Below are 11,257 nucleotides of genomic sequence, written 5' to 3' on the forward strand. Positions count from 1 at the left end.
TGCCTCAGAGGAACTCCTGACCATGTGGAAGTGCCCCCTCTGGTCCCCATGTTGTTCTCATGATCTCAGCCTCAAATTATATGGGAAGGCTGTGATGTCCTTATGTTTGTAGGGCTGTGATCCTTGTTCACTCCTTTAGCAGGTGGTATAAAGCTGACACCAGAGGCATCTTTTTGCCACTTGACTGTGTCACTAACATTTGAAAAGGGCCTTTCCCTGGAGATCCAAGAAAGATTTGCACCAATTAATCTAGAATTCTAGATCACAGCACTATCACTTGTGATGTCATGGGCCATTGGGATTTTCTGAGAAAGCTGCTTCAGCCTGCAAATGACAAGACTGGAGACAATTTCCTAGTCTTGATAATGAGGTGACTTGATAATCAGTCACTGGTAACTATAAACTAAAACAACTCAGTTTGATGTGGTTTTCACACTCATTAGGGTGAAAGGGAAGTTTTAAGCCATCTTAAATTTGTGTTGTTACAGATTATAGCTTGGTCTTTTTTTTTAATTAATTAATTAATTTTTGGCTGCGTCGGGTCTTCGTTGCTGAGTGTGGGCTTTCCCTAGTTGTGGCAAGCAGGGGCTACTCTGTCGCAGTGAGCAGGCTTCAGTAGTTGTGGCTCGTGGGCTCTAGAGCGCAGGCTCAGTAGTTGTGGTGCAGGGGCTCAGTTGCTCTGCAGCATGTGGGATCTTCCCGGACCGGGGCTCGAACCCGTGTCCCTTGCATCGGCAGGCAGATTCTTAACCACTGCGCCACCAGGGAAGCCCCTATAGCTTAGTCTTTTAAGGTTTTATTTCTCTGTTAATTCTCCCACACTTTGAGGCTGATTAGTACAGATTTTTTTTTCAGATTATTTTCCCATCATAGGTTATTACAAGATATCGAAGATTGTTCCCTGTGTTATACTGTAAATCCTCGTTGTTTATTGTATATATAATAGTGTGTATCTGTTAATCCCATATTCCTAACTTATTCCTCCCCCTCCCTCTCTCCTTTGGTAACCATAAGTTTCTTTTCTTTGTGAGTCTGTTTCCGTTTTGTTTTGCTTTTTTAGAAGTAGACTTATTTATTTACTTATTTATTTGGTTGCACCGGGTCTTAGTCGCAGCAGGCATGCTCTTTATTTTTATTTTTTTAATATGAATTTTAAAAAATAAATTTATTTATTTATGGCTGCGTTGGCTCTTCATTGCTGTGCGTGGGCTTTCTCTAGTTGTTGTGGCGAGCGAGGGCTACTCTTCGTTGCAGTGCACGGGCTTCTCATTGTGGTGGCTTCTCTTGTTGCGGAGCCTGGGCTCTAGGCTTGTGGGCTTCGGTAGTTGTGGCTCGCGAGCTCTAGAGCACAGGCTCAGTAGTTGTGGCATATGGGCTTAGTTGCTCTGTGGCATGTGGGATCTTCCAGGCCCAGGGCTCAAACATGTCTCCTGCATTGACAGGTGGATTCTTAACCACTTCGCCACCAGGGAAGTCCCAGGTGTGCTCTTTAGTTGTGGCTCACAGGCTCCTTAGTTGCGGCTCGCCAGCTCCTTAGTTGTGGCTTGTGAACTCTTAGTTGCAGCATGCATGCGGGATCTAGTTCCCTGACCAGGGATCAAACCCGGGCCCCCTGCATTGGGAGCGTGGAGTCTTAACCACTGTACCACCAGGGAAGTCCCTGTTTCTATTTTGTATAAAGGTTCATTTGTATGATTTTTTAGATTCCACATATGTGATATCATAAAATATTTGTCTTTCTCTGTCTGACTTAGTATGATATTCTCTAGGTCCATCCATGTTGCTGCAAATGGCAATATTTCATTTTTTATGGCTGTGTAATAGAATAATATTCCATTTTGTATACACATATATATCTTATTAAAACAATAGTCTGTTGACCTTATTTCATAATTAGGCAAAAACTTCATAAGCCATGTACAGATGGAATGATGCAATGGGCCCAGATTTCCTTTCTTTAAATTCAAGTGTTGTAGTTTAAGGTTTATAGCATATGGGTCCAAATCACGCTTTGTGTTTAAAAAATGAGCACAGCCTAATTTTAAACGAGAGGTTATTGATTTGCTTGGATTTGCCAACATTCTTAAATGACTTCTAAAAGTTGGACACAGTACTTTGTGTTCTCACAAGTGTTCAGCACAGCTGCCCTGGGAGCGAGCAGAGTAGCCTTGCTCGCAGTGGTGAGCCACGGGTGCAGGTAAAGGGAAGGATGAAAGAAGCAAAGACTCAGCTTGGAGAGACATACCTCAGAAGTCTTCTAAAGAGTCACAGTGATGATTGTAGAACAGTATGGGTGACATGATCCAACTTTTGAAAAAGCCAACAAACTACCTGTGAGCATGATGGGAAGGAGAGATACCCACCAAACCATCAGCAGTTGGTTGTCAGCCAGTAGGGGTTACTTCATACACTTCTGTTGATTCTTTTTTACCTGATCGTATATGAGGCACGAGCTTTGTCCATCAGCAGGTGCTCCCCACTCATTAGTAGGTCAGCTCATCAAAGGTCCCCAGTCCCCTGCAAGCTGAGCAATGCAGTCTGAGGGGGGGGCCCTTAGCTGGCACTGGAGGTGGCAAGGGGCTGGCAGGAATGAGCAGTCTGTGGAGAATTGCCATGTTCCGGAAGGTCTATCTTCAGCCAGACCACATGGCTTCTGCAAGGCCTTCCCTAAAGGGGCAGGGGGGACCAGGCTGGGAGAGCAACTGTCCACTGGGCTAGAGAAGAGGGCACGAGCGCCTCAGAGAGCATCTCCTTCCCCAGTGACACTCTGGCTCCAGATCTGCTAGCAGACACTTCATTCCCCCAAACATCCAGCTCTTTCACCCCTTGGAGAAAGCCGAGGCTGACCAGGCTGCTTCTGTGGCTCAGCAGACAGTCACCCTGAACAGGGTGGCCAATAGCCTGCCTTGGGCAGAGGCCCAGTCCAGAGCTCTGCTTCCCTCTCTCATTTCAGTACATCCCTTTGCCAGTGCTGTACGGAGTCTTCCTCTACATGGGTGTGGCCTCCCTGAATGGCATCCAGGTAAGGCTCTCCCCTTAGGTCCTCTAATCCTCATTTTACAGATGAGGAAACTGAGGCTCAGAATTCAAAACCCAGATTGAGCTGACTCCTACGAGGATTTCACTACACCTCTCTCTTCTCTAAGGCAATTTGCACAGAAGAAAACATTCTGTTCTGTTTTGTTCTTTATTTACCATGATACACCAGATGTCTTGGATAGCTTGTGTTCTGTTAAGTTGCATTCTCCTTGAATGTGGGCAATGTTTACTGGGGCCAGCGCCAGGGCTGTAGCCCTCACCAAGGGCTCAGCTCTCCCCCACCATAAGACCTCATTATACATCCTCCGAGACCTCCAGTCCCCTTCTTTTGCATCCTTAAGGCCTGACCAGGGGCTCCCCTCTATGAGACCCCACTGCAGCACCCATTTCACCAGACCCAAGCCCCCAGAGGGGCCACCAGGGTCCCCATGGCCTGGCTGAGCCTTCCTCTGTCCTCACCAGTTCTGGGATCGCTGCAAACTCTTCCTGATGCCGGCCAAGCACCAGCCGGACCATGCCTTCCTGCGGCACGTGCCCCTGCGCCGGATCCACCTCTTCACCCTGGTGCAGATACTGTGCTTGGCTGTGCTCTGGATCCTCAAGTCTACGATGGCCGCCATCATCTTCCCAGTCATGGTAAGATGAGCGCAGTCTTCCCCCTCGTGTTCAGCAGGTTCAGATGGGGAAGGTGTCCAGGGGGAGACTCACCCTAGCCTTCTCCTCCACAGTGGCCTGATTCTCTCAGGGTCACAAAGGCAGGCACAGATCAAGATTCGGGTTGTGACTCCAGGCCAAGTAGAGCTGGGGGGCGGGGGTGTGGTGGAATGGAGAGGAGAGATGGGGAGGGAAGTTGTATGTGGTGGGTGGATGCTGTAGTGACAGCCCACACGCCTGCCTCCACCCAGCTCAGGTCAGGGCGGCTCAGTGAGAATGCAAAAGCCAACCAACCTTCCCAACTCTGGGGTGCGATGGAGAAGCTGGGCAAATTCAACAAGGAGACTGAGTTCCCCACTGCCAAAATTCAAACCCAGTGCGGAAGTAGATCTGCACTAAATATAATTCTTCACTCTTCAATATAACTGAATTTGAAAAGATAAATGGGGGGATAGGATGGGGAGAGCTAGAAATAGAGATTTAGAACTTCAGAGTCCAATGTCATTAACATGTCATTGTTTGGAGAAGCTGGGGCAAGTATGTGAGCATTCTTTGTCTATTCTTGAAATTGTGTGTAAGTTTGAAATTATTCCAAAATTAAAAGTGAAAAGAAGAAAAGCCAACAACATGTTGCATCTGGCATCTAGATCGCCCATGGAGGGCAGTGGCCTCTGCCCCAGCTGGGGCATGGGGAATGGGAGGGGGGACTGTGGGCTAATGCTTGGGGGAAGCCCTAGGTGGGCCCTAAAGCCTGCAGGGCTGGATTAGGGACCAAAGTGAGGACACAGAGTAGGATTTGAAATATCCTGGCAGGATTCTGAGTCAGTGATTCTTGACCCTGGCTGCTCATAAGAGTCACTTGGGAGCTTTTTAAAAGCACATGCACCCAGGCCTCAGCCCAAATCAATGAACTCAGAATCTCTTAGAGAAACCCAGGCACTGGTATTTATAGTAAGTCTACAGGTAAGCATAAATGTTCAGCCAAGGTTGAAAACCACCACTCCAGGGAAAGTGAAATGGATCCTCCCCAACAGTGCCCTCATGGGTTTCAGAGGTGAGGAGGGGAAAGGATCGTCACAATTGGCATGGACTGAGTGCTATTTCATTTAGTCCACACCTTCCCTAAAGAACTACCATTTTACAGACTGGAAAACTGAGGCTCAGAGAGCATGTGTGAGTGACTCAAGCCACACAACCAGCAAGGAGCAGAGCCAAGATTCACACCTTCCCCCATATTGATATTTTTTAATTTACATGCAGTAAAATTGACTCTGCTGTTCTATGAGTTTTGAAAAAACACAGAGTAGCGATTCCGCCACCACAGTCATGATACAGAACAGTTTCATCACCTCTAAAATTCTGTGTTGTCCCTATGTAGACAGCCCTTCTTCCTACCCCTGCCCCTAGCAACCATGCTCTGTTTTCAGAGCCAGGAATTTTAAAAACCAGGTCTGACCAACTCCCGAGCTCTGCTTGCTTCCAAGACACAGGGTCAGTGAGGACCCAGTGTTAAATCCCGCTGGATGGTTTTCTCCCTGACCTCATCTAATGGCTAGTTCTTGGTGGTGAAAGGACAATATTCATAACTAGCTACTTGGACCCATTGCATCTATTAAAAGTCAGTGTTTAATCTTCTCCAAAGAGCACGTGTTTTGCCTTTGTTTATCCTGAACAGAACCAAACTTTCTAGACTTTCCTTTAAAAATTCTAGATATGCCAGTATACTTTATTCAGTTTGTTAGCAGAGAGATTGGCAGCTCTCAGAAATGGGGGCATGGGGACAGTTGGTCTCAAAGTGTAATCCCTGAATCAGCGGCATCAACATCTCCTGGCAATCTTGTTAGAGATGCAAATCTCAGGCCCCACCCCAGACCTTCTGGGTCAGAAACTCACCCAGCACCTAGAAGTGTGGGTATTAACAGCCTGCCAGGTGATTTGATCTAAGCTCAAGTCTGAGAACCACTAATTTAAAGAATAACTGTAGTTCTCCACCCACGGTCCCCATCTGGCTCCCCCCCCCCCCACAGCTGTCACAGGCTCTGTGCCTCTGGGTCACTGGTAGGCATCGCCACTCAACTGAGGAGAGGCTGGATGAGAGGAACCAAGATGGGTGGGAGGTGAACAGTGGTTTGGGGGAGCTTTGAGAATGTTCCAAAGATACCAGAAAAAGTCCCTGAACATAGCTGACTGAGGGAGAAAATGAATTGTGCCCAAGTTCGGGGCCTTGAGCCCATGGTTTTCTCTGAACTCTCACCACAGATACTGGGCCTCATCATCGTTCGAAGGCTTCTGGACCTCATCTTCTCCCAGCATGATCTGGCCTGGATTGACAACATCCTTCCAGAGAAGGAGAAAAAGGAGGCAGATAAGAAGAAAAGGAAAGGGGCCCATGAGCACAGTGAAGAGGAGGTGGGGAGGATGTGAGGCCTGGGCTGATGGGAGGGATCAAGAGACCCTCCCTCCACCTCTGCCATGGCCAGGGTGGGGAGGCTTCTCGGGTAGCCAGGAGCGATTGATTGCCTGGGCCCCGTGTCAGTCTGGTGTGCTGAGATCGCGTCTATTCATGTGAATACCCTCAGCGTAGGCCAGAGTGAAGAGCCCTCTCATCCAGGAAAAAGTCAGTTGGCCATGCCTATTTTCCCCCATTCCTGTGGGCTCTTGGGGCCATTACAACAGCACTGTAGGTCCCTGAGGGGACAGGGCAGAAGACTCGGCTCCATCATGGAGGAGGTTATGAGGACTGACCTCCAAAGAACAGAGCAGGCCCAGGGGGAGGGGTCCAATAGGGACTCATTAGTAGACTGGACTCCCGGGCAAGTGGGAGGACGGGGGACAAGCCTTGCTTGGGCCTGTCCATAGGGTCCTGGGCAGAGAGGTGGGGGAAGACGCACGTGGCCTCCTGAAAGGAGGGTGACTACATTCCCCAGATGCCTGGGACCACTCAGTCTCAGTTGTCCCATCTGCCCCTCTCTTCTCCCATGCTTCCTCCCCATCTCACCCCAAAACACTCAGGGAGTCAACAGACAAGAAGCCAGTCCAGGACTTATAGTAAATCACAAAGTGTTAGTGAAGAAGACTGTCTGGTTCAAGTGTTCATTACAGATGATGGAACTGTCCCCCAAAAGGGAAGTGACTCGCCCAAGATGGACGTATAGGCTAAATGTCTATGAGGGAGCTAAGAAAACCATTCCGGCTTTGAATCTGATCATTTCCAACACACTAAGCTGCCCATGTCCTTCCTAACACCATGCCTGGCTCCCATTCTCCCAGTTTGACCCAAACCCACATCCCTGCCTCCACCGTGAACTGTTCTCCTAGCAATCTTGCCTTTTGCAGATCAAAGCTGCTCACAGGCAAGCCCTTGCTGACTGATTGGTGACGATTAAACCATCTTCTGATGGTAGTGATAGGCCAAAATTCCCCTGGCCCTTAATTACTGTCCTCTTCCCAGAACGTAAGAGGCCCATAATCCCCACTCACATGTTTTTCATTGATGATTTTTTTTGGCCGTGCTGCACAGCTTGCAGGGTCTCAGTTCCCTGACCAGGGAATTGAACCCGGGCCACAGCAGTGAAAGCCCAGAATCCTAACCGTAAGGCCAGCAGGGAACTCCCCCTTGTTGATGACTTAGATGATTTGCAAAGTTAGGTTCCGAGAACAAAGAAACTGAGAGTCTAAGTGCCTTTGAAAGACAAGTATTATTCTTTCACTGATTCATTCAATAAATATTTCAGTGGCTACCACATGCCAGGAACTATTTCAGGGGTGGGAAAAAGCATCTCTGGTTTATATGATGCATTCGATGGAAAAACGGGATTCAATTTACATAAGATCATTTTATACACGTCTTCAGCTCTTGCGTGAGGTTCACTCCCAAGTGACTGGTTACCACGGCAGCTGAAACTGTTCTGATGAGTAACATTCCTGCAAGAGTTCTGTCCTTCCTCGTGTCCTCAGTGGGCCCCAGGGTAATTGCAGCACCCACTGTCTAGTCTGGATATGAAGATGGCGGTTTGCACACTGTGGACGCATGTATTTTCCATCTTGGCAAGAAAGCCAACACTGTCGTATTGGTGGTATTTATCAGCTTTTCCCACTGTTTCTCTCCAGCCCCAGTTCCCTCCTCCCTCAGTTATAAAGATTCCCATGGAAAGTGTCCAATCAGATCCCAAAAACGGTATCCACTGCGTTGCCAGTAAGTAAAACACACGGTGTCTCTCCCTTCCTACTTACTAATAATGCTCCACCTCTTCCTCAAGGAACTTTCATCTCTAACTCAGGTCTATTGGTCTTAGATACTAAAGGACTCCTGTGCTAGGCAGAGTTCAAGAAGAACTGGGCTACAGGAACTGGAACTCCAACCATATGGAAGCCCCAAATCAAACCATGTAGACTTCAGTGGTCAATCTTCATTAGTTTAGGCAAACCCCCTCTTTCCCTCCTTACCCCTAGTACCCTCAGATGCCTGTGGCACCACCTTGCCCCCTCTTGCATGACCTGCTGAGCCTCTCATGTTTGCCAGTGGTTACTGAAGTGATTGAGAGCTCAAAGCCAAGCTGAGTTGTCCCCTTTAGGAAAACAAGTAGCATCACACTGGGATTATAAATTAGTCAAGGTCCTAGTGGTTGGGCTGTGATTCTGTATGTGCTTGATTCACAAGCACCTTCCACATGTTGAAAGGGAACCTGCCTGGGAAGGATCAGATGTGGCTTATGAAGATCTTGGGGGATTTTATTGCTGCCTTTACCCGCTTCCAGCCTCAGCTTCCTATTGGTGGATAGTCTTGTCATCAAGACAACACAGTCTATCCTGGGAGTAGTCTGAAAGATGCCAACATGGGTCCTGACACTGGCGCTCCTAAGGGCTTGCCGCTTTCCCCAAAGGCCCATACTGGGGATCCTGCCAGCCCCCACAAGGGCCCTTCAAGGAAGGGCTTCCCATTACATTCTCCTCCAGAAGTACCTCCTCCTTTTGAATTTCTCATGCCCTTCCCCCTTCTCATTTGTATACCTCCATCACCCTTCTTCATTCTTCCCTGGCCCTCACCATGCCTCTCACCCACCTCTGGGTGAAGGAATAATTGAACCAGAAGCCACCCATCTCTGTGAGGCCCCTGTATTCCTCTTGTGTAGTACTGGCCACGGGGTTAGAGAATAGAAAGGAGAAGAAATGGGTGAGGGGAGCACTGTAGAAAGAGGGTATACTCTCCAGAATAGTTCACAGACTGCTCCACATCTGACACTTTGATTTTCCTGCCAGGACAAAGATCTTCCAGTTGGAGTTACTCACTCTGATTCCTCCTTCAGTGATTCAGAACTCGACCGAAGGTAACAGCCATGAGATAAGACTCTCTCTCTGAGTGTTAGATAAGAGCCTAAGCAATGGCTTTGAAAGCGGAGGGACTAGGATTTCCCGGGCTAACCAGTGTCTCAGTAAAAGGCCTTTGCTGGTCCACCACAGGACACAAAGGTACAGAGCTGATTATTGGGTGTCAAGTAACAAATCTGTCCTCTTATTGACATAATATGATTGCACCACACAAAGGTACTGAACTTCAGAAAAGGAAGTTATTACAAAATATTAAGCAGAATGAAAGTTGAAAGTAAATATTGAAAAAGGAAAACAGAAGCTAGACGTGATTTAAGCATATATTATTAAAAGCCAGGAGGAATGAACTCTAAAGATCAAAACACCAAGCGCTCTAATACTCTGTGGAGTAGAATAGCAGCATGGTTACTATGCAAAGGTCAGAAAGGGTATCAAGGAAAGCTAACTAAATATCAATGATCAAGGGGAGATAAAAAACAGTCAAGAAAGGATTCAAGGCCCAGGTTCCAGGAACTCCGGTGCCAACCATGTGATTCCTTGCTGTTCTTAATGAGAAGCCACCCTCAAAAAAGGTGGGACTACTTGATGACTGAAAACAAGGGGGGGATCAAAAACGGAAAAGAGGAATTCAGAGGCAAGAAAGTCTGCCTCAGTCGTTACTAGGGAAGATGGTGGGGGCAGTCCCACTCCTACAGTGTGCCCTAAGCTGGACAAGAATCACTGTGCTACATCTGACAGTAAAAGCACGGGCTATCCCAGGACTAGAGGTAGCTGGCTCCAGACGGAGATGGGACTCACCTGAGAGACTTTAGGAAACATGTACAGGATCTTCGGAGTTATGTGTCAAAGCTGTTATCACATTGCCAGGATGAGAAGAGATCTATCACCAGGGTAATAAGCCTCCCTAAGCAGCACTACTGTGTCGCACGTCCAAATGACATCTCTGCCTGCCTTCTCATCCCACCTCCCCAGTCAGGGCTCCTATGCCCTTAATGCCACAGATCTTTATAAATAAATGTGTTAAGAGAAAAGCACTGTCTATCTTATTTTCATGTTAAGGTAGCCTACACAAAATTAAACCTCTTAATGCTCTAATTTCAGTTAATGGAGAGAGAATTTGGTCCAGGATAGGACACCTCCAAAAACCTGTTAAAGTACACAAAGCAGGGGACAAGGTCAGAAATGCAGACAATTTCATAACTAGTGATGGCACCTCCCAACTATGCTGGTGTTTTACTGAATCTATGAAAGTACCTAGAAGTAAAGACAACTAAATAGCAGGATTCCATTTCAGTGAGGAAAAAACTCAGCAACATGATCTGGTTTAACAAAGATTAAGCATCCATGGTCTACCAGGCATGATGCTTAACCTCTGGGAGTATAGAAAGACAGGCATGTGTACCACATGCCAAGAACGGAGCACACATAAGAGAAAGGACAGGCATCTAAAGGAGGAATCTGCCTTACCCAGAGAATCTGGGAACAATAAATAGGAGTCTTCCAGATGTGCAGAGTCAAAGAAAAAAGAGAGAAAAGAAGGCGCTGCAGGTATGGAGAAAAGGCCTGAAATATCACACAGACACAGGGCAAAGAACCCAGGATGGATGGGGCAAAGAGCAAGCAGGCAGAAGTTTGAGCAAAGAAGGCTCTTGTCTCGCCAGGCTAAGGAGCTTGAATTCTGTCCTTTGAACAGTGGGGAACCACAGTCAGGTTCATGATCCAAAAAGTTCACTTTGGCAGCAATGTGATAAATAGGTTGAAAAAGAGTGAGACCAGCAACTGTGACAGCTGAAGGCCAAGCAGACAGGATACTGCTAGCTCCTGCGATGTGTTAAGAGTTCAAAAGCAAAGACCGAGCTGTTTGCACTAGAACCCTGTTCTGGGGGATAGCATTAAAAAACACCAAATCCTAGATAAATCGTTCTTCCCTCTTCTTTTTCTCATTCAGCATCACCCTGCACTTCAAAATCTCCTGTCCAGCTTCACCTGCCTTCAGCTACTCACAGAGCCCAGTCTTCATGGTGCCACAGGTGAAGATAGAGATGGAGCCAGACTGTGACTTCACAGACATGGAAAGATATGGAAGAGAAGCTGACAGCGAGACCACCCTCTAGGAGGACGGACGGGGCACAGAGTGAGGGCCTGGTTTAGTCTTCACTGTGAGAGTCTGGGCCAAAACCCTTCACTTTTCCAAAGCTGTTTCCTTATTTACCAAACAGAGGGAGTCATTCTGCTT

General features: G+C 47.5%; 1 protein-coding gene across 1 annotated transcript in view; it reads left to right on the top strand.

Moving 5' to 3' along the window:
- Positions 1 to 11,117, top strand: part of SLC4A5 (solute carrier family 4 member 5) — a 97,294-nt gene extending 86,177 nt beyond the window's left edge. Inside the window, exons 21-26 of the mRNA XM_029231906.1 lie at positions 2,954 to 3,022; positions 3,502 to 3,675; positions 5,953 to 6,102; positions 7,804 to 7,888; positions 8,953 to 9,020; positions 10,970 to 11,117. Of these exons, the coding sequence (XP_029087739.1) occupies positions 2,954 to 3,022; positions 3,502 to 3,675; positions 5,953 to 6,102; positions 7,804 to 7,888; positions 8,953 to 8,987 (513 nt within the window). The 3' untranslated portion in view covers positions 8,988 to 9,020; positions 10,970 to 11,117. The remainder of the gene's footprint in view (positions 1 to 2,953; positions 3,023 to 3,501; positions 3,676 to 5,952; positions 6,103 to 7,803; positions 7,889 to 8,952; positions 9,021 to 10,969) is intronic.
- The last annotated feature ends 140 nt before the right edge of the window (positions 11,118 to 11,257 follow it).

This window comes from Monodon monoceros, unplaced genomic scaffold (assembly GCF_005190385.1).
Source record: "Monodon monoceros isolate NGI ecotype Baffin Bay Population unplaced genomic scaffold, NGI_Narwhal_1 Super_Scaffold_19, whole genome shotgun sequence".
In the NCBI taxonomy this organism is placed as follows: Eukaryota; Metazoa; Chordata; class Mammalia; order Artiodactyla; family Monodontidae; genus Monodon; species Monodon monoceros.